The sequence below is a fragment of the Oculina patagonica genome, chromosome 9 (assembly GCF_052425735.1).
Source record: "Oculina patagonica isolate OP01 chromosome 9, crgOcupat, whole genome shotgun sequence".
Lineage (NCBI taxonomy): Eukaryota > Metazoa > Cnidaria > Anthozoa > Scleractinia > Oculinidae > Oculina > Oculina patagonica.
In genome coordinates, this window is record NC_135766.1 from 16,666,140 (window position 1) to 16,689,955 (window position 23,816).

At 38.5% G+C, this 23,816-nt stretch overlaps 2 protein-coding genes across 6 annotated transcripts in view; both read right to left on the reverse strand.

Moving 5' to 3' along the window:
* Positions 1–1,905: 1,905 nt before the first annotated feature.
* LOC144666948 (uncharacterized) lies at positions 1,906–16,911 on the reverse strand. 4 transcript variants are annotated; one of them, XM_078528390.1, is made up of 8 exons: positions 16,887–16,911; positions 16,569–16,628; positions 12,231–12,296; positions 11,420–11,508; positions 10,823–10,876; positions 4,585–8,889; positions 3,999–4,047; positions 1,906–2,104 (listed from the first exon to the last, which is right to left on the reverse strand). In XM_078528390.1, exons 6-8 carry the CDS (start codon positions 8,835–8,837, stop codon positions 2,009–2,011), a joined length of 4,398 nt encoding a protein of 1,465 aa, XP_078384516.1. In that variant the 5' UTR covers positions 8,838–8,889; positions 10,823–10,876; positions 11,420–11,508; positions 12,231–12,296; positions 16,569–16,628; positions 16,887–16,911; the 3' UTR covers positions 1,906–2,008. The 4 variants fall into 4 exon arrangements, with proteins under 4 accessions (XP_078384516.1, XP_078384515.1, XP_078384518.1 ...); XM_078528389.1 differs by having other exon boundaries at positions 10,823–10,879; XM_078528392.1 differs by lacking the exon at positions 10,823–10,876.
* Positions 16,912–17,780: 869 nt separating this feature from the next.
* Positions 17,781–23,816, reverse strand: part of LOC144666958 (uncharacterized) — a 32,447-nt gene continuing 26,411 nt past the window's right edge. Inside the window, exons 5-6 of one of the 2 annotated variants that reach the window (XM_078528408.1) lie at positions 21,316–21,682; positions 17,781–20,215 (exon numbers count right to left, since the gene is read on the reverse strand). In XM_078528408.1, the coding sequence (XP_078384534.1) occupies positions 20,209–20,215; positions 21,316–21,682 (374 nt within the window). In that variant the 3' untranslated portion in view covers positions 17,781–20,208. Of the gene's footprint in view, positions 20,216–21,311; positions 21,683–23,816 lie in introns of those variants that run through there. The other variant, XM_078528409.1, reaches the window with a different exon arrangement.

The window sequence follows — 23,816 nt, forward strand, 5'->3', positions numbered from 1 at the left end:
TAAAAATCATGTGTAAAATGACTTTATAAGGAGAAAACAAACTGTGGCATATAATACTTACTCGATCGCCAGCAGTGATCACATAAAAAAAATATGTTTCTATCTTAAACACTACATGAAAAAAAAAAAACTTAAGCGATTATCTTTCTACTGTTAAAAATTTCTGTCTTCAATGCCTATTTTGCTGATTTACTAAAAATCGCAAAAAGAAAAATTTATAGTAATGCTTTCTTCCGTCGGCTTACCCATTGTTCTAACCGACAGATATTCACGAGTTAATAAAAAAAACTAGGTCTTAACCTGTTATCTGATTTTTTTTTTTTTGGATTTTCCATTTTTCCAATGGGACGCTTCCGAAGAAAGTCTGAAAATACGGGTCTTTATTACGCCATAACTTTAAAAATAATGCGAATTTCATAAAAAAAAAAACATACGAAGCATTTATCATGTGGACGTTTTTTTATCTGTTGGCACTAATTTTAATTTTAAGATCTATATGCCCTTTCAGTTTTAGGGTTTTTTTTCTATTCCGGTCACGTGACTTGTCATATATGGCCGTGATTTGAAACTCTCGAAGGACTCTTCAATAGAACAAAGTTGTGCAAAACTCCTATTCGTGGGAGGTTTGGTTTCCAAAAGGTGATGGTCAGAAATCTTTCTTAGCAACAAATTGGTAGTTAAGAAGGACCCCCTTAAATTCCGATGAAATTCCGACTAAAGTTACAGTCGAGAGGGCGATTGATTTTACCGGTATTTCTTTCATTGCGCATGCGAGCATACGCATTCTTGATTGCCATACGTCTTTTGTGACTTGGGGCGGGGAGCTCGAGGAGTGGTAGAACATGAATGCAATCCCCTAGCTGATGATTTCTTTTATTGGTGTAATCACGTGTCTACTTGACAATTACCATAAAGTCTATGTTACATGTTATTACTTTTGATAAATAAAGGGCTAAGGCCCGGCCCAAACGTCGAACTTCACATGAGTCGAACCTAATGCAAATGAGCAAGCCTATTGTTCTGGTCATCTGCATTAGGTTCGACTCATGTGAAGTTCGACGTTTTGCCCGGGTTAAGATGCCAGACGTAGCGATAGTCCACTCAATACCACAGGCACACCAGGGTAAAGATTGGCATTGTAAAAAAACATCAAATTTATTTTGCTTGGATCGCTACCAAAGTCTACCAAAGACAATCTTGCGCAAAATGCCTTACATATAGACTCTCTTTTAAATCAAAAGAGTCGTAAATCTTACAAAAGTTAACAATGATAAAGATTTCAAGAAAAAAAAGAAATCAAGTTACTGAGAACAACAGAACCCTTATCTTGGCATTCTTTTACGGGTTTTCCTTATAAAAAATTCTAATTTTGTACACCACTTTCAACCTTTTTAATTCATACATTACTACACAACTAATTTGTTAACCGTTTGTTTACGTTTCGTTACACTTCCCTTTAAAAAACGTTTTACTGGTTAGTCGAATGCGGTTCTTAAAATGCATTACACCGATATTCTTATGGTATACGCTACACTTAATGGAATATTTCCACAAAACCTTGCTTTGTTGAGATAAAAAAATCTTCTCTTATGAAATATGGCAAAATATGAATTTTTCTGTACAAGCAAGTCTCTTGACTACTGCTCCTTAGACGATTTCAACAACTATTATAGCACCTATATTAGTATCTAATTTCGTATTTACTTTATGAAGCCTCAAACATTCCAGCATTGTTCTGACTTCTCCAAGCACGTGATTTGTTCGAGATATACTCTACAGGCCTTAACTAATATTTACAAAGAGCCCCTACATCCTGGCCTTATTTAACAAAGTAAAAAAGTTCACTTCTTAAATAATTCAAGCAAGCTACCGAATATTACTAATTTACTATAACAGAATGTGAATGGTCGCAGGAACCAAGTTTCGTTGAATTACTTCAAACAATTACATGGCGCACCAAATTGCTAGTGCAGTTGTTCTGGAGATTTCAGTGTCGTGCTTCATTCCGCTACAATTTTGTACATGAATTTTCACCGCCGCCATCATCATCGTGCTCGTCGACGTCCTCGTCGTCAATATTATTCATCACTAGACAAGAACACACCTGAAAAAAAGATTTGCGCATCAATACGTAATATACATGACAATCATGAAAGTAAGCATAGAGAGGAAAAGTTCGATGCCATTACAGGGTTGCCACTCTTAGAACCCCTGACTTTTCACTGACCTCAAATCAATTTTCACTGACCTTGAATTAGGTGAACTAACAATAAGCTCAACCTTTTTGTTACATTTGCTTCAGCTACTTTTGCAGAACATCGATTGCTTTTCTTCATTTTCGATCTCTTTAAGTTTTTCACGGGATTAGAAACACATGGTATTTGACTTCACCAACAAATCCATTTTGTTTTCTTGTTTCAGCCAAAATTCCTTGACTTTTCAGCTGACTTTGACAAGAACTAAAGGCCCATTTACACGGCAGAAAAATCTTGGTACGGCCCGGATAAAATTGGTACGCGTACCAAAAACATAGCACTGATACCCTCTTTACACTTCCTTTTTTCTACCGTGCTAAACTGCGTTAAATGATGTTTTGGTGCGGGTAAAAGGCTCAACACCTTGGCCAGCGTACGCGATTCTGCCTTAGTGCACATGCTGCTATTTCATTTAAACGTGACAGAACGTGACATACGATTCGCGCATCTTTTTAGAAAGGGGTTAAGTTATATGGTTCTTATTCTAATGGCAGCAGTGATGGCTTGTAACTCCCCTATTAACGACGACGATTTATATTTTTAAAATTATTTTATTCTTCTGCATTTTTTGGATCAACTTCTGACATCAAGCTCTTCCAAGGCAGAATTTCAGCTTTCTGCTCTGGTCACTAACGAACACGAACTCAGGAGAATGCGACCAAAGAAGACTATTGCAAGTCACGCTCGTTCTTCCATGAATGTTCATAAGATTTTCTTGGCAACTATTTTTCTTAAATACGCATTTCACACACCGCCATGTCGATCGAGTGGAATTTATGCAAATGTTTTCAACGAAGTTTCATCAGAAAGGAGTTGGTTCTGCACGGCTAATCGTTTACACTACACATTTTATTCGAGCCGGGTTAGATTTTCAGGAACGCGTACCAATTTTATCCGTGCTCGGACTACCTCGCGACTAGGTCCGAGCACGGGTAAAATTTGAGTTCGGCACGGGTCAGGCAAAGTCGTTTACACGACAAAATTTATCCGTGCCGAACCATTTATTTCGGTACGCGTACCATTTTTATCTGAGCCGTGCCAGAAATTTTCTGTCCTGCAAATGGATTTTCCCTGACTTTTTGCAAACTTTCCTGACTTTTCCCTGACCTTTAAATTTTTTTACTGACTTTTCCCTGACCGTGGCAACCCTACGTTAACAAAATCTAGTTTCACTCAGTTTCCAGAACTTGAAAAAAACTTCAACGACAGCTTGCGCTTCAGACAGGCAACGAAGAAATAGTCGATTTATGACTCTTTTAGTTTCTGCTGATGGCCAGTAAGAATTCCTCCTTTACATGATGGTTAGAATATCCAAAGAACAAAATCTCAATCAATTTCAAATTAAAACCTCGCAGTCAGTTTCTTTCCTGATATCAGGCATGTTAGATGGTGGAATCTAAGTAAATAAATGAAATAAATTTCGAGACTTTGACTACTGTCCGCTTTATACAGGTTCGACTGTATATTTTTCATCGAAGTTGTCCTCGGCACTGCCGTCGTTTTAGCTCAAACTGCCTTGCCGGTTACCACTCTTCGAGTGACAGTCGCTTGTTGTCAATATCATGCCTATTTGTGCGCGTAAACAAACCTTAATTATAAAATCACCGCCAACACTGATTTGCAAGCTGCGAGATCATGGTCTCTTAGTCCTTAGGCTTTGCAGCTTCCATCCGCCCTCGTCCCGCACTATATCCTTTGCCGTTATCATCATTGATCACAAAATTTTGTTTGGCAATGACTAACCTCTCGTTTTCCTACTTGTACTTTCTTGTGTTGTCCGGTGTTGGGAACCCTGGCAAGACAAAAAAAGCTGTTGAAGAAATTTAAGCTGTTGGCGTACTTCATACTATGAATATTACTTAACTTGACTCAAAAACAGAATTGGCAACAGGGTGGACCAAAATCCCCACATTCAGTGCTAATTTAAAACAGCTAAACTACGGGACCGAGTTTCTAAGGTGTTTTCTATTTTCAAGGTGCAACCAGTCGGACCAACAGGAACTGACCGTTATAAAATGAGACGACATTTTCTGCTAAATCCGGGCCAACCGAGCGGAAAGGATTTGCATTCCTTTCCCGAGTTCCTTGCATCTTTTAGAAGCTTCTGAACTAAAGTAAGACAACTGTTTTATTTTAATGTTAAAATAGCTAATAAATGATGATGATGATGATGATGATGATGATGATCGAATAACTAACGTGCCAGTTCTAAAACTTGGTGTGAACATTCACATTTACCCTTAGAAAAAAACCTTTTCTCCTGAATAACATGTTTGCGTCTTGTAAATTAAAACCTATAATATTTTTACTTTGCTCCTTAATAGCTCACGTTTTGCTTTTCCTTTTGTCTTTATCTTGTGGTAACTGCACATGGATAAGTTCGAATCCTTGTTTAGAGTCACTTTTGTCAATGGCGAAGAGACGCTTACGAGGACAGGCTGCTAAACATTTCACTCTTCTTTCCAGATCGATTAAACTCAACAAATCACCAGACTTGACGTTAAACAACCGAAGACAATAACCTCTTGAGACAGCCTGGTAACTGATAACACATTCCTCGTCACTGACGAATTTACAATCAAGGAACCAACTGACTTTGCATAAAATATGTAGCTTTTTCCCTGAAACTGCATCAAGGACGTACACATGCACTCCGGCGTACACTTCTGCGCAAATTACGACAAACCGCTCGTCAGGAGAAAACAACCCAGGTCGAGTGGGAAGACAGAGATTAGTTTTCCAGAGTGTAGTATTGCCGTCTGACAACTCAACTGAGGAAGAGTTGACGGTTAACAGCTGACATTTCCTGTTACATGCAACCAAATATCCACCACCAACTGAAACTGTCCGCGTGATCGTTCCGCTGGTGGTATCCAGGATGACCACTTTCTTCTCATTTGTCCATTCTGCGGCGCATGCCACTTGTTCTTCCGATATGGGGAACATCTCCCGGATTCCGTTTAGGTTTGTCCAACTTCTGACGCACTTGGACAATTGAAAATTCCACAGCTCAAGAGTACTTGGTGTTGTTGTTGTCAATAAAACACCTTCTTTTACAGCTAGAAGATATTCCTCGCTCGCTGTAACCTGCCCCATGAGTTTTCCACTCAAAATGTCCCAAGCACTAACTGTTGGTGCGGCCTCATCACTGACAACATAAACGGCCTCGCCATTCAAGGAAAATACAATTTCTTGGATGCTTGTACGTGTTGCTTTTCTGTCAGTTTTCCGTAGTTCATTAGTATTCAACATGTCTATGAAACTACAGTTTGTACGAAATGGATAACTTCTCAAGACAGTTTCCTTATTCAACACAAAAACAAATGCCCGCTCCACAGACGAAAGAGGATCTCCTAACAAAAAACCAGACTCACTACGTGATTCATATTCCCAGGGCTGTGATTTCCAACACTTATCTAACGTATAGCTGGAATGTTCAGCCCTATTGATATTCAACCGAACAAAGTTTTCAGTAAATGAATATCGCCCACTGAAACAAAAAAGAGATCGACAGTCAGGTGAGAATCTTATCACTCCGCAACCTTTTAAAATAGCCGATTCTGCTACTGTTCTAAAACCATTCGTCATATCAACCAAACAAATGGAACCCGTGGAATGGGAAATTGCAAGTTGACGTCCATCTCGTGACCACGCAAAAGATAAAACATCGTCATTTCTGGTAGTACGAGTAATCTCTGCACCATTCTTCAGACTCCACAAAATAATGCATCTAGCATCGTCAAGGCAATTAGTAAGCATCGACTTCTTGTCTCCTGAAATTGAGCAAACTGTGAAACAGCAGTTGCTTTCGGGAAAAAGTGGTTTCAGGTCTCCGTCAAAATCGTAGGCATGGCTTAGCACTCCTGGTAAGACAACGTCCTCAGTAGGATGAAAAACGACTGAACGGTAACATGAAAAGACATCTTGGGATGGCGATCTTCTACATACTTTATCCAAGTAGAAATGTTTCATAACCATAGCAGGACGTACCCACACTAGCTTGCCAGTATGGAGTGACCACAGCTGAATGGTTCCGTTTCGACATTCACACACCATGAAGTCCAACTGGGGTGAAACATCAAAACAAACAACTGTAGCTGAGCATTGAAAACTGGCTAGAACAGCTCCCTGCTGCATCTGCTTGTGCACGAATTCCATATATGGTATTTCAGGATATTTGCTCTGCAACAGGTTTGATGCCATTGGAGAAAGTACTGATCCTCCCTCATTCAGCAGGATTTGGAAAAGAACGTGAGGAAGATCTGTAATTGTGTTGAAGTACTTTCTTAGCAGGAAAGTTAAGGTAGTTAACAAATCTTTAATATTATCAGACAACACTTGCGAGATTTCCTGCTTTTGAATCCATGATATGTCTTCAAACGCTGTTGAACTGGAAACACACAGCTTTGCATATACAAGCTCTATGTCTACCACATACTTCTTTAAAACCACTTCGCATGCTTCCACATCCTCTTTCAAATGTAGCATGTGCTTCACGCCATGTTTCAGGGCATAGTTTGCAGTGTCACTGAACTGCGCACTATCAACACTTTTTCGCTTAACATCATCAAGCTCATCAGCGCAAAGTTCGGAAAGCATACGATGACCTTCTTTCTCATCCACTGTGAAGTCGTGCTGGCCATAACAAGACATGTCAGTCAGCCAGTCTCTTACTGACTTGTGAAAGAAGTGAATACATTCATCTCGTACAGGCAGCAGTGCTGAAATACAAGCGACCGTCTTCTTCACTTTCCGCCGATCAGCTAAAGAACTTGTACCTGAAAGCATCATTTTAGTAACGAAATCAAGCGGCAAAGGTTCTCTTACAGCTGTGAGGGCGCTCAGGAAAATCAAAAACTGTTCTTCTTTGATCTTCAGCTCTTTACAAAGTTCTGTCTCCAGACGTTGAAAGTATGTTAGGTAAATAGATGAAATACCTGAGGGCAGAGTGTTGTCTAGCTGCTCAAGGGTGAGAACTGAAACATTCTCTTTGATGAAATTTACAAGCAAAAAAGCATATAAAATAAATCCTTCAGACTTTTTAACTAGTTCACCTATGATGACTTCTTGGTGATCTTGCTGAATCACATCGCTTAACCGCTCTTCAAATAACAGCCTCAAGTCCATTTGGTTCTCTTCATCGTTTGGCTCCAGCTGCAAAGGGTTGAAACTTTTTAGACTGTCTGCAATGTTTATTTCTGGTCGGGTTGTCACGAGAAATCGAATCCAACATGGAAGCCTTGTGAAATGATTGGCAATGATATCTAGCAACTCATTGCGTCCTTGATATTCGCTTTCATCTAACCCATCTATTACCATGAGAATGTTCCTTCCAGGGTCTTTCAACTTCCTAAGAGGTTCCTCAAACAGTACTTCAAAGAGATCCTTAACTTCCATATTGTTGAGGTCTACACCCAGATTCCTGGAGAGCGTTTTCACAAGGGCCTTCTTGAATTCTGGCAGGGAATCTGACAGCTGACAAGCTAAAGACTGAAGCATGACCTTGGCATTTCTGTAGCGCGCTTTGTCATGTTGACAGAAGTGGCTTCCTGACAATCTGCCAGCTTCTTGCATTCTTTTGCAAACAATAGCTGAGATCACAGATTTGCCCATCCCTGCATAACCACTGATCACCATTACACGATTTAAGGAGCTTCTGTCATCTAACCATTTTTCAACTCTTTCAAAGAATGACACACGCGTTCCCTCTTGATATCTTTCTGCGTGGTATTCAATGACCTTTTGGATGTTAATCTTTGTCAGATTTTGAAGAATTTCATCTTCTTTTTCCTCGTTACTTCTTCCTTTCAGGTCTTCAACTGTCTTTTTGACTTGCTGTAGTGTTTTCACTACTTCCTGAATTGCTCCATGGGCTTCGTGTTGGGTCTGGCGTGCTTCGTGTTGGGTTTTCAGAACTTCCTTAACATCCTTTTGTGTGTCTTGAAGAGTTTTATGCTCTTCTTGTTGGGTTTCACGCATTTCTCTCAGCTGTGACTTGATCTCTTCGTCACTTTTAACCCACTCGATCACAGCGCTGATATAATCTTCCCCGCAAGGCGCTGACTTTAATCTGACCACTTCTGCCGGATTCAACCCAAGAGCAACAAGAACAGCACTTATTTCATGCCATTTGACATTAAACACAGCTGTTTGAACGCCGGTTGAAGTCACGTGACCATACAGCTCATTACGATACAACTTAACGCGAGCAAGGTTAGCCTCAAGAGAGGTGTCACTTGAAGGTGGTGGTTTATGCCATCCTGAGAGGGGAGGGGAAAGACCACAAGTGTTGGTCAAAAGAAGAAACAGAAGGGTGATATCAAATGTTTTGGAATCTGGTGTGGTTCCACCAGGTGGGAACAGTAGATCCCACTGAGGTTTATGCAAAACCCTTCTCTTAAAAAGATTGTTAAGGGTCGGATAGTTTGCCTTAAGATCAGCAGCCAAGTTTGCAGGAGGATGATACCTATCAAAGACATTCCTTAGAACCGTTGTTCCACCGTCAATAAGAAGTCTGCTGAGCTTGGCTCCATTTGTTTTCTCTACAGAGCTGGCCAGGGGTGAAGGTGCAGCAGCAGCCATCTTAGTCCATAGTAAACATGAAGGAGGTTTACATGAAGTTCTTTAACAATACCTGTGTAGTAAAAGAAGATTTCATTTTTCGTTTTGTTTCTTTGTCTAACACACCCGATACAGTGATTTGTTAAATCCGTTAAGTCCATTGGGTTGAAATGCCTTCAGTTTGATATTCGTGGTTTGGCAGAGGTCGTGCGAGTGACATTTTAAATCGAAAATCACAGATTGAAACACTTGTGAACTCATTAAAAGTTATCCCGTCAGGTTTTGGCTTTATTTTAAGACAGCAGGTTTTCCTGGAAAATTAATTTTATCTTAAACTGATCGTTTGAAAGGTAATTTATCTTTCAGATTCACTGTCACAGGTAATGACTTAAAATCACAAGCAGAAATTGAGTCTTGGTCAAATTTCTATCACTGAGTACATGCAATGTACATGTACATCTATACGAATAATTTATAATTGCTGCCGATAGGCAGCTTTCATATTCTTGAAACCATTTGAGAAGTTTCGTACGTTCGTTCGTTCGTTCGTTCTATCGGATCGTGAATCAGCCAATCAGCAATCCCCTTTAAATACGAGCCAGCCAATCAGCAGTCCCCTTATAATCGATGAAATTCACATGTGCTCCGTTTTGAAGGAAAGTTTATTTAATGGCGTCTCGGACGGTGAATTCAGGACGAAGTTTATCTCTCCTTGTAAATAAGAAACACATTTTTGGAGTTCAAAATGGAAAGAACTAACCCTAGAGAACACTCGACCGCCTAAAAACAAGATACCAATGTCTTCCAAGACCTAAACAGCGATGAAGCAGAACAAAGTCAAGTTCAAATGGATGGTAAATGTCTTCAAATGTTGATTTGCTTTATAATCGTTTAGCTGATTTCTTGAAACTGGATTCAATAATTTGGAAATTTATGCTTTGTTGCTTTCCGTGAGCATCTGGGGAAAAAACATGCGTGTATTCCCGCACGCAACATTGATGCAAGGAAGTCGAAAGTCGCTTGCTTCTAAAGGCAAATGTACCGTGCTTTAATATTTAAATAAAATGTGGCCGACCTTTTAGTTTTATTTTTTATTTGTAATTCGCTTTCCGTGAGCATCTGGGGAAAAACATACGTGTATTCCCGCACGCAACATTGATGCAAGGAAGTCGAAAGTCGCTTGCTTCTAAAGGCAAATGTACCGTGCTTATTTAAATAAAATGTGGCCGACCTTTTAGTTTTATTTTGTATTTGTAATTCGTAGTTTACATTAGGAAAGTGGCGTTCTGTGAAACCTAGAAAAATTTGCATAATCGGATTGAAATTTGATACAAACTTAATACAAGTTGTTTTCATTGAGACGCGTGGGAATTTTGATTTTCAAGATACTTCATCTGCAACCTCTTGTTATCTTTCTATCAAAATATTTATGAAGTTATTTTTCTGTACATTCAAATATTCTTGAAGTGTTACTAACTATGGTTACGGCAGCACTTTACTTCTCATTGAGAACTGCTAGTTTCTACATGTATGTGTTGCGGTTTAAATTTACAGTACCGCTCAAATGTAAGTTACCACCGTCTCGCGAGAAACGAGACGCGTCTCGAGAGACGCGTCTCGTTTCTCGCAAGACGCGTCTCGTTTCTCTCGAGACGAGTCTCGTTTCTCGCGAGTGCACTGCAAGTACCAAAGTTTCGCCTACTGTTGCATTTGTTTAACTGTCAAGTGAGACTTCACCGACATTACCTTTTTGTGTGGATAAAGCAGGATAAAATTTCGCGCGTGAATCGGTGGCGGCACGCTTGTCTTTACATGTTTATAGTTTTTACTTCTTTAGTGGTTAGATAAAATTTCAAACCAGTTTGATTTTTTATTCCCCTTTTTTCAAATTATGATAATGAATATGAGGCATTGGAAAATAAAAATTAAACAGATTTGAAAAATTTTAACCAAAGATAAATCCACAGCATAATATATAGAAAGATAAGTTCTTATAGACAACTTACCTCTTTCCCCAAGAAAGTCAGTTACTGTTAGTATCATGCTCTGCATCCCCACAACTTCTGAAATCAAAGATGTCTTTAGTTATTAATTTTACACAAACGGCATCCAGTACATACTGGTTTAATTTGCCCCACTCAGCTCCAAAATAATGCTACTAAATCCTCAAAGTCCAATACCACTAAAATTTCTATCTTATCATGGGAGTAGGAGGGTGTGGGCAATTTCCCTCATTCGTAAGAAAAGACTGATAGGGCAGAAGGTGTCTCTGGCAAAATATAAATTGAAAAAACAAACAAATAGAAGATTAAACTACATGTAATATTAGTGGAAGGCATATGCACAACCCAAAAGGAACAGATTTTCCCAGAAAAAATGAGGTAAACCTACAACTTACTACTATTTTTCAAAGTTTTGTAATGCCATCATCCTTTAACTCGACCTCTTCTATTGCCACATACTGAATATGCAGGACAATTTATAACAGCAGTTTCTCGTCATTGGTCTCCAAGCAAAAGATGAGGCCATAGTAACATCAATGACAATGACAACTATCAATTTTAACAAGGCTGCTAAAATGCTGAAAATCTCTTCAAACTTACCAACATGGTGCCTTTGAGAAGAAACACTAACTTGAAGGTTATCTTCTGACTGCACAACATGTACATGTATTTGCTTTCAAATGCCGCATCTCCAGGTTAAAAAAAAGAAAGTGTTTTTATTAAGCCTCCAGCAGTGAGTAAAAATGTGTTATTCCAGAAAATATCTACACTTCCCTACGAAGGTTTTTTGTTTTAAAGGCCCCCACCCGTCCAGAAATTCCAGTAAAGCTTTATACATTCCTTCAAAACGTTTTGCCTATGAGACCCCCACAAAATCCCTCAGTAAAATACTACCAATTAATTTTGTGGCCACGGGTCATCTCCAACAAAGATCTCCTTACCCAATTATACCAGAAGAGCATGAGAACAATCATAACACGGAGGCATGGGAGCTGGATGGGTCATGTGCTAAAGATGGAATGAAAATCTATTCGAAAAAGGGCACTCAATTGGACACTTGAAGGTAGCAGACAGTGTGGACGACCAAAGAAAACTTGGAGGAGGATGGTGGAAACTGAGCTTAACACCCTTAATTACACCTGGAGAGACATCAAGAGAAATTAAAGGCATGTGACAGACAGAAGTGGAGGAGCTTTGTTCCTGTCCTTAGCACCGATGGGCGTATAGGGCAGTATTAATTCCCCACCCTGGGGGTGGTGACCTTTCATGAGGTGGAATATACTGTAGATATTTTGTGTAGCCACGCTATCCTAAACCAAAGGTTTGCAGTAAAACTAAGCCTTATGCCAAAATATTTATTAAAATATTTAGTAAAACTAAGCCTTATGCCAAAATATTTATAGAAACTAACCTGAGTTCTTGAGGACTTCGATTCTTGAAATCTGTGAACTCAAAGCAGTTTGACACACAAGAGATTCTAAAAAGACAAAATGTACATCTTAGTGTATGTCTCTTACCCAACCAAGTTACAGTGTAATAAACTCTGCACCCTTGTTGCAAGCATTAAATGATCCACACTAACATTATGTGTACCCCAGAGAATACAACGCCCTAGTGTGTATAAACCCCAAAGTAAATCTGACCCAAAGTTAATACACACTCACTGAGAACATTTCTAGACCAAATTTGCTCACACAAAGTACACAAAATCACGTTAAAATTAACCTTGTACGTTCTAAGAAACTCAATTTATTAAAATCTGAGAAGGCAGTCTGAATCATTGAAGATCCTAAAAATAATATGGAAATACATCTTGTTTTATGGGAGATGCGGTGGCCAAATGCAACCCTCCAAGTTTATATTTTTCCTTTCCTCAAGTTTGGTCGCCAGTGAAAGATTTACATCTTGCACCATATTCATGACTCATGGTGCTTTCCAAATGGTATTATTATCAATACACGTGGCCAAATTGAAAACCGCCCTATTGAAAACACGTGCTTTGCGGGCCGCAAATGACTCCTAGCGGGCCGTTAACGAGGAACGAAACATCGTTCACTTGAATTGTGTATCTCCCGTAGAGCTAATTTAGCTAAAGCAGTTGCAGGAATTTTACGCCGAAGTTCAATCGGAAAATGTAAGTTTGTAAAGTATTTTTTATCCATGAATCGTTCCCATTGCTCATTATTTTCAGAGACACTGCAGCTAGCTCCTTTAGACTACAATTACACATTAAGACATATAAAGCCTCAGTAGCATCGTGTATAATTTTCATTGCGACGAAGTACTTGTGTTATTTGAATTGAAAATCATGATGCTAACTTCATTAAACTGAAAGTGTTACCTATCTGGATGTTATTTGGCCTTGTTTATTGATAATTATAATGACAATAAAATGACTTTTTTTCGGGAATATTGTTTATTTGCTCCCTTGTAGTGTCATTTGTGGCCCTTGCACTTCGCACTTGGGCCACAAATGACACTACGCTGGCGCAAATAAACAATATTCCCTCAAAAAGTCATTTTATTCCCTTATTAAAATGGAAATTACATTTAAAAAAATTTGCTCCCTTGTAGTGTCATTTGTGGCCCTTGCGCTTCGCACTTGGGCCACAAATGACACTACGCGGGCGCAAATAAACAATATTCCCTCAAAAAGTCATTTTAATCCCTTATTAAAATGGAAATTACATTTAAAAAAATTAATTTACATCAGTGATAAAAAATTTACATTAATGATAAAAAATAAAATCTAATCTAATCTAATTCAATCTAATCTTATCTGATCTAATCTAATCTAATCTAATCTTGAGCTTAAAAACTGGATTACTGTCAAAACAGCTCAAGCATCCCTATCAAGGGTGAATTAACGAAACCATTAAATTAATAATTGAAATTTGATTTCATTCTTTGCATCAATATTCCATTCTTGAAGTGAATAAATTATTGAAACATTGACTCGATACAAAACTTAAATGTTTATTTCATGACATGTGACAGACAAGTGAGCTTTTGAAAAAGTTCCCTAATTTGCATAAAATGGACAACAAGTCATTTTCCCACTTTTTCTTCCATCAGTTAAGTATTTTTGTGCCTTTTCAGTGCACCAAAATGTCTTGCATCTCTTTTGGTAATATCATAGGGTTGAATAAATCAAAGAGGTCTATGACCTACTCGTGAATTCATGCGTTAGATATATTTGAATCGTTCCTTTGAACAGTATAGTATCGATGGAAAATATTAATTATAGTGATTAATAATATAAATCAACTTTATTTAAAGAGGGTGAACATATAACAGGTCGCTTAGGTATAAGAATTACTTTTTTCATCCCTTCAATTGCTCAGTAAACCGATGGCTCAGTGGTACTGCTCTGCGTCCTGAAGCGTGTGACCCGGGATCAATTCTCATACCCTGTGGCTAAAATTATTTTTTTCTTCTCATTTTTTTTCACGGATATTATATACATATCTGTCTTGTATAGAGTTTCGTTACTCTTTTACTGATTATCCTTTAATAAATCGTGCCGTGATTTAACCTTCCCAGTCTTTTAATAACACATACATAAAGTCACTGGTCATCGTTTCCGAATGTTCGCGATTATTATATACAAAAAGGCAAATATATTTCATCGTTTGGGAAACGATTGTTTCTCATTTACAGGGTGAAGTATTTTCTACACTTATTTCTTTGAAATAATACCTTTGTAAAGCTGTATTTTTATCCACAGCCGAGGGAAACGAAATTTAGAAAGCGCCCGTGAGCATACCTAATTTGCATAATGTTAACAACGATGGAAGGAAGGACGGATGGACGGATGGCTCAACTTCCCCACTATACTCGTTCATTATGCATTCACGAGTAAAAAGGAAGTGAAGAACAAAATGATGAGAAAACACCATGTATGTCATTTGACAGTTGACTAGTTTATGCAAATTCAGGCCAAAATTATTCCCACGTGCCTGTCACATGAAGCCAGACAACAATCCAATTAACATTATTTAGAGTTTTGAATTGAGTCGCCGTTTGAACACTGAAATATTCAATTCAAGATGAATTCATATAAATTTCTTAATTACCATTCAATCAATATTGTAACAATTAAGGTTGGTTTTAATACTTTAGACATTTCAGGCAATGTCTTATCTGTATAACAACCCTGTTATTTTGTCTGTTGCCTAATGATGTAACATCCGTGACGAAATTTTGTAACATCCGTGACGCATTTTTCTTCCTAAATAAAAGCTAAAGGGGCTATGGAAATTTTACCCATTTTCTTGTTCCCTTCAACTTATAAACAGAACACAACAAAGGGCATTATACACTGATTAAATGTCAAGTTGTAACGTAAAAATATCCATGTTTTGGCAATGTGGTCATGTAACGTCCGTGACAATATGTGCACCACCCTAATAATCTGTTTTAACTTGATCAGCTTCATAATGATCTATATCATTTGAAAGTACCTCATTATAGCAATGATTACAATGTGTTACCCAATATGCTAATGGAATGACTTTCCTTATTTCTTTTGCTGAAGGCTTAGTTGATTGGGTTCAAATTTAGTGGTAGAATATTAAGCCTATTTTGTACCCCCGTGGGTACCCCCCAGGGGAGCCATTGGATTTGTTTTTCGTCAGATTTTAAAGAAATGATCTTCTGAGAATTAATCAATGGCTTTTTTGTTTGCAAATTCTAAATTTAAAACTTTTCATAAATTTCTACTTTTGCTTGGAATTGCCCATATGTATGTGTGCGCATCCAAAAAAGGGTTTACATCATCTACGTGCAAATGCTGATGTAGTACATAGTTTATCAACCAATTGGAATGGTGCTCTGAGCAGACTTGGCTAGATGTTTCCTAGGAGGTGAGTACTAGGTAAACATCTGAGGCCCAGTTAGGGGTAAATTCCGACGGGTGACACGGCTTTCAGACGGCGGCATAAAGGAGCTGGAATGGCGACGAATGACAAGATGCTTCCGTGAAATTACGACAACGACAAAGGAATAAGCAAAAATCGACAGCGACATTGGTGCTTTTTAACCGGCTTGTACACAAACATAGCCTTTGCAGGTTTACCCTTTTATTTTCCCATCTTGCACTTTGTAAAGACCATTCTCATACATTGAACGAGTGCAATCTTATGCTCTAACCGTTCATTTTGAGGTAGAAAATTGCTTAATACATAATGTCAGATCCATCATTCAGCTCATCCTCGGTGTAAAAACCTGTGAAAACCCACTACTTTGGTGTCACAACAAACTGCTATGCTCTTCAAACTCAAAGTCAAAAACCCACTCTGTGCACCAATTTCAACTTGAGTGATCAAGGAATAGGGAATATTTTGGTGACAGAATTACGAGAATGCATTATTTTATATTTTGCACTGTGGACTCAAATAATTATTTCCGATAATATCAGTGGCTATGGACGAATTCAAAATTTCGACAGTGACATGGCGTACATATGCGAACCTTGTGAAATTGTGGTATGAGATAAAGCAATGTCCCCCCTCCCCCTTCCCCCACTCCAAATTCAACCAGATGAAGCTACATTCTCTGAGGCAAATAATGTACGGGCGATGGGAATCACGATGGTGAACAACGGCAGACTATTAAGAGGTTGGATTACCCTTGGTCAAGTAACTTTTTAGAATAAACAGATCATTTTATAGCAAAGTGATTGGGGGATGCTGTTTCGCAAAACAGGTTTCACTCAATCTTAATTAATATTTAATACAATTCATAATACCTGAAATAGGAATTTGTCGGTGAAAATCACATCTTGAATTTGAATTTCACAGCTTGTGACCTGAATAGATGGCAAAAACGCTCAGAAATGACAAAAGTTTGGTTCAAAATAAGCTTATGAAATGCACAACTGATGAATTCGAAAGCGGAAGTGATAAGTATTAACATACCAATGCTGCAATGAGTCATCAAAATCCAAAGGAAATGTAGAACGAGTACAACCTATTTTTTTTTTTCTGAACTAAAATTGCTGCAAAGTCACTTCTTTATGAGTTTTATCGAAGAGAAATATTAAACTTTTACAAAGAAACATTCGCACCTTCAGATCAAAAGATCATCCTTGGCGGAGAAGAGTGCAGGAATGTCCCAGAATACCCAGCGCGTACAATTTGGATGGCAGCCACTCGCGCGTCCTCGCGCGTGTATGACATAAATATGTGTATGTAAGCACGCGCGCACGCTGTCGAGTTTTGCTCGTCGGGTGTCACTGCCCGATAATTCTACTAAAGAGTAAAGTAAAAGGTGCAAGTCTGCTTAGGAGCCGAGTGGTCCATCAGGTCGGAGCTTATCCCTGTATCCGTAGCATGCCGAGAGCGACTAGAAGTATTTCCACTCCCCCTGGATGGGATGCTAGTCCATGGGTTACCCCCCCCCCCCCCAATTTGCCGGTACCCATTTGCACACCTCGGTGGAGAGAGGCACTATGAGAGTAAAGTGTCTTGCCAAAGAACACAATGTAGTTCCCTGACCAGGGTTTGAACCTGGACAACTCCACCCGGAGTCCAGCACACTAACCATAAGGCAATCGCGCCTCCCCACTAAAAAGTTAGCAGGGAGAATAATAAATAAAGCAGCTGAAGCAGTACTAGACAAACAAAGATGTAATAGTCTAATATGTTTAACATATTACAAGTTTGTTATCATACAGTACTGTTCAATATAAAGAGGGGCCTGAAGGGGTAAAATGGGAACTGGGATTTGGGCAAATTTTCACTGGGAAAATGAGATTTGGGTCGGCTGGGACTGCCAACAACAAAATGGGTCTGTGACTGGGATTTGGGCAAAATAAAGGCTGGAAAATAGGCCTTATTCGTGATACCCGATACACGTTAGTTCAATCATGTATTAAATGAATATCTTATTAACCAACCTTGCTTGGGCCTGAACTGCTATTAAAATGTGTAGAACAGTGACGTACAAACACACTTCGCACTTCTTTTTTTCAATATTTATTTGTTCATACACACGACACTTTTTGTCTGAACATATTAAATTAATAAATAATAAATAAATAGCATTTCTGTCTTACTATATACACATTTTAAATTTAATTTTCGTCTTCACTTGCAGCACTGTTTCCTGGACTAATTCTCGGTAATGATCGCTATTTAATTGAAATGACTGCCCAAAATAGCGTGCTGCACAAACTTAAAGGACCTGCAACATTACAAAGTGCACTTACAGCTTGCATTTTTTTAGGTTTACAGAAAAGTCAAAATCAAACTTGAAAGGAAAAAGAAACAACAAACACTTTAAAATTACTAAGCCTTATAGAAATAAATGATATGGATTGCAAGAAATTCAGTTTTTTACAAAATTAATGTAAGGTTATATGAAAATAAACCACTAAATTCCAATCATGAGACGATTTTCCAATCCATTTAAGTATAATAGCTAGTTTTTCCATTCTCGTCCCCATACCCCTTTTGGTTTCTCTTAGCCGGCAGGGCCTTGGCACGAGAAACGATGGGCTCTGGAGACACAGGATTTTCAAGTCCTATATTCTTGGACTGCCGGTCCTCATGTATGCAGTCATGATGTTTCAAAAGAATGTGTGAGAGATTCATTGCGTTTTTTACTTCCCTTCAAGAACTCTTTGTTTCAAACAGCCAATCAAAAAAATTCTAACTAATTCGAAAATCCCATGTCCACAGATCCCTTCGTTTCTCACGCCAAGGCTTCGCCGGCTAAGAGAAACGACAAAGGCCATGGGGACGAGAATGCTAATTTTCCTGACATGTTTTTACCTCAACTGCCTTGACCATTATCGTGCTGCTATAAACAATAAACCTGAACATGTTAATAGTTTTGTTTTGCCTTGACTCCATACATTACAATGCCTATTCAACTATTCAGTGCCATTAGCTGACATAATTCAAATATCAGATGAGTACAAGATGAGTACCTACTGATTTTCTTTAAAAAAACTTTTTCAATACACATGACTTACTGACAGAAAAAAAGAAAGTTCCTGATCGATCTTCCTTTTAGTTACAGGTTACATCAAAGCTAGTAAATAGACATGTTGACTACTATTATTCGAGAAAGGCGTTTTTGTAGTGTTTTTGAAGGCATGCAATAATTTGAGAACAACAACTTTGGAAAACACTACTCAATTTTTTTTCTTAAAAAAGTGTTTTGTTTTGAAGGCATGCAATAGTTTGAGGACAATAACCTTGGTAAACACTACTCAAAAAAAAATAATTAAAAGATTTTGAACAACGCATGCATCACAATATTGTGACGATTAATATTATTGGAACATTTTAATTAGGTATATATATTACTTACTTTTTAGCTAGCAACAACGCTTGTTGAGATCAGCTTGCAACAACTGCTTGTAACAGTTGGAACATTATTATGCACTTGTACTTTCAACCCAGAATTTCTTAAACCTAGAACTTTTCAAATGTTAATTCCTTAACACAAGACATCAAGTGTATAGCATTTCAAAATAAGAGTTGTCTATTCATATAATAGTTATTTCATTATTTTTAGGGCCTGATTAGGTGAGCTGGGCTGTTCGGTTTGCTGAGATGGCTTCCAGCCTGGTATACATTAATTTTTATTGAGCCACATCAGCCTGGGATGGATTAGATTTGGCTCGAACGTACATGTAGAGTTAAATTAAGCACAAATGATTTTGGTATAAAGAATTAGTTGGATCTGATGTTGATGACCTTTTCCCAGCAATTTCTTGGTGTTTTATTTTCTACATTTATGCAGCTACACGAGCTGTCTGTCTCTACATCCTATTTAAAAAGAAGAATATTGATTTTGGTGGTTGGCTTTGTCCTCGGAAAAGAAATTTTAAACTGGCCTGGTGAATGGAATTATATGGAAATTTTTCAATCCAGCAAGCTGGGATCCTGCCATCACGATACCAGGATCTCAGCTTACCAGACTAGCCTGGTTGTCATGTAATCACAAAGTTGTCTTTGGAAGTGTTTAACAGACGTGCCAAGATCTTATAGCAAAACTGAGCCAGTCTGTCTAACCAAGCCAGCCTGGCTCATGTAATCAGGCCCTGAGGTGACCAATATTGCAAAAAGTGTCACTGAGCACTTAACCTCAACCCCACCCTCACCCCCACCTTTCCCGCAAGACGCGGATACTATAACAGCAACATGACAAACTACCTTTGTGGCACTCATGCTTTAACACTTACACACATACTGGCCCACATGGAGAGGGCCATGGCCCTTTAAAACATACAAACACTGAAATTGTATAAGTTGAACCCTTTTAGTAATGAAACTGAATACACAACAAAGCTCTGTAATAAAAATGAAAATAGTATCCTGTAAGCGTTATGTCTTTCTTTGAAAGGATAACTTGTCATTCATTGTCAGTACCCTTGTTCAGCACCTGAGAAAAGGGAACGAGAAAGATAATTAATATTTAGGAAAAATACATTGCCCTGTGTGGAACATAATGCAAACTCAAGCTTTCCATATAACAACTTAGCCTTCAAGCCTGGTGGCCCACCAGACCAAAGATTATCTGGGTTTCCACTGCAAAAAGTGACCAGAAGAATTTCTACTCTTTCCTGGTTGGGATGCTAGTCCATCACAGGTTTATCCCCTAGATTAAATTTGCTGGTACCCATTTATACACATGTGTAGAGGGTGGATAAAGGAACCATAATGGTCGGTACCTTGCCCAAGAATACCATGCAGTTGGCCCAGCTAGGGCGTGAAACTGGACTCCTTAATCCAGAGTCCAGCACACTACCCATTAGGCCACCACACCTCCTACAATATGTAGAGATCCACATTATGTCTATAGGGAGGCAGTGTGCATAGGCAGTGTGCAGGGGGGGGTGAAATCTGCTGGTGTTATTTTCGGTAGCCCCGAATTCAACTCCTTGGCTACGCTTGTAAATAGCCAACTGGTCTGCCTCCTGCCAGTTGGGATTCTCAATCATGTTACGTTCATTTAAAATATTTGTTTCAGAGTTAGTTTACATTGGCCCTGAAAAGCCCCATTCGGGGAGTGGTCAATTACATATTTATATTATTTATATAATATTATTTATAAATCAATGCTGGTTAGTTTTGAATTTTTCATGTCCAAGTTAATTGCAACCAACTCTGAAAGAATACACAAGTTCTCTGAAGAGCTGCATCATCACATTCAGTAATGAATTTTTAAAGTCAATTCCCAGACGTCTCTCATGGGGTGAACAAACTGATTGTATGTGCCTAAATGTTCCATATGTCCCAGGTTCAAAGGTCAGCAAAATAATTCAGTCTTGAGAACATACAGCATTTTAATTTTCGAAGAGAAAAACACACATGTACACTTTTTAAACATGACCAACATCGAGCAACCTCATGGTCTCAAACAACACAGGTCTTACTGAGCATGCATGCAAAACTCCTGCTCACAGGGGGGCCCTAAGGGATTGCTTGTTTACAACAAAATTTCTGCAGAACACTAAAGAAACAATCTAACTGCAGACTTACTGTGATATTTTGAGCTTGGCTGGTGGATCACCCTTGCAGCCTGACACTTTCCACTTGTGATATTCATCAAGTCTCTTGTTAGACACATTTTTGTTCTCACTTCCTGGCATTTGTTTGTTATTGTTGCAGACATCCTTTGTGGTTACAGGTTCACTGGCTGTTTTCTGATGTCCACCTACATTAACTTCAACATTCTCTTTCTCAGCTGGCATAGACTCTCTCCTCTGAACAGGCATCACTCCACTGTTCACTTGCTGACCTGTAGTGCTGCCCTCAAGTCTGATATTTTCATGTAACATACTGCAATCCTTTGAAAGCCGCCGAATGTTGTTCAGCTCTTCATCAGGTAAACTAGATAAGTCTTCCCCTAAAACAATGCAAAATGTATGATAAGAAACGATTTGGAAATACATGATACAAGCCTTATTGACTCTGTCGTCAACAGGTTTATCACCTTGAGAGTCGCAGTGGACCAGCCTAGACAGCAAGCTGATAACATCATTCGGATAGTTATCCCATATAAAAATCAGGATGCTGCAGTGTCTGTCAGTCAAGCGGCAACCTAGAGATTTACGCAGCAAGGTGCGAAAGACCATCCAACCCATGTTAACCAGCCGCAAGCTTAAACAAGATCTAAGCCTGTGTGAGCCGAAGCCTAACATCGTAACCCAACAATGTGTTGTTTATTTATTTAAGTGTGACCTGTGCGACACAGGTTAGGTTGGTTACACAAAGGGCACATTCACACGCACGTTGAGGGACACCGTCAAAAGGCCTCATCCATATACAAGCATTATTCGAAAGAACATAACACTGCTATTCCGAACAATTTCATAGCACGCTTCAATGTAATTAAGAAATGCACACAAATGCAAACAAATTTGACTGCCTTGTTAATGAAATGTTGTGTATTCAAGATCTCAAACCAACACTGAATGAACAGTCCGATTCTTTTCGTGCTAAAGTATTCATGTACCTTTTTATCACTAATTATTATGTAACCTTGAAAATGGTGCAAGATGCACCGAAACGTTGGTTCTTATCATTTAATATATTTCTTGTAAAATGTATGATATTTAACATTTCCATTTGTCACAACCATGGGCCAATGAAAAAATCTGACTCAGGATTTGAACCATGACCCTAACCTCCCAGACACCAGTTGGTGGGGGGAGGGGGGGGGGGGGGGTCTAGCCACTTAGCTACAAGGATACTCTTTATGAGCTAGGCCATTTACTTTTCCTAGAGAAGGAAGTAAGAATAAAAATATTTGTTTCTTCATAGTGTCTCAATTACTAGTGTCCAGTAGCAGGCCCTTTAATTAATATACATGTAATATTTTATGATTTTAGTTTTCATAATTTTCAGTAAGATTTGATCATTTTAAGGTATCAGTGTACCCCAAATGACTATCATGCGTTGGAGCTGCTTTACTGTCTGGTAATTAATGCAAACCCCAGCAAAGTATATATTTTCTGAAAGCTTAGGAATTGTAGATTACACAGATATATTTATTTGAATTTAAAATATTAATGATTTCCAAATAGAGCGTGTTATTTACAAAAGTACCAAGGCTCATAAATCAGGTTCGTTTCCGGACAGATTTGAGCGGGAAAAAGCGATTAGCATCGCTATGTGTTCTTCACACATTTCTCTAAGAAACTGTGTCGGGGAATATTGATTACTTGTCTGGTTTGTTTTTGACATGCAGTTAAACTTTAAGAGTATAAGGAACAACTATTCTCTGCGTTAACTATTCTCTGCGTTAACTATTCTCTGCGTTAACTATTCTCTGCGAAGAAAAAAATAAAAATTCGCCGACACAGTTTTGTTGCTCAATTATCAGGCAACATTCTTGCCAAATTTCAGCGAAAATTGTTGAAACTCCATTGAAAACGAACTTAAAATGTGCACCTCTTTCTTCGAAACTTTGTTATAATACGAGATACAAAAGAAAATGTATTTTTGGAGCTTTTTTCCGGTTAATGAGATTATTTACACAAGACGTGTGAAAATGATCACGCATTGAGTGAGACAACGAATGCTCATTTTACTTTAACAGCAGTACTTGTTCAAAGTGGTGTAAAATGTTGCTCCTGGCCAAAAACAGTCTGTTGCATGATTTCATTTCTACCGCTCGCTTTATAACTTTTATAACAATTTTCGTCTCGGTGCAACAGTTTTAGAAATGTTAAATCTAATACAACGAAAATGTGGAGTTGCAAGCATCCTAAAGTAAGCTGAGGAACTGCTCGTGGTGTTGCCGCTTCAAGCGGGGAAAAATAACTCGCTATCGCTATCTACTTGGGCATCTGCCAATTATTTTGTCTTTTCCCATTTTTTGTAGCATTCTGCGTACTTGAGAAAGGAATGGAAAAATGTTTCTTAGTTCACTTCTGGAAAACTGCATTTTGCGAGCGAAAGCGACTCGTCGAACAGCGAAGAACTGCGATATAAATAACGCAACGGTAGTATCGCCGCCTTTCTTAAGACAACCTGTT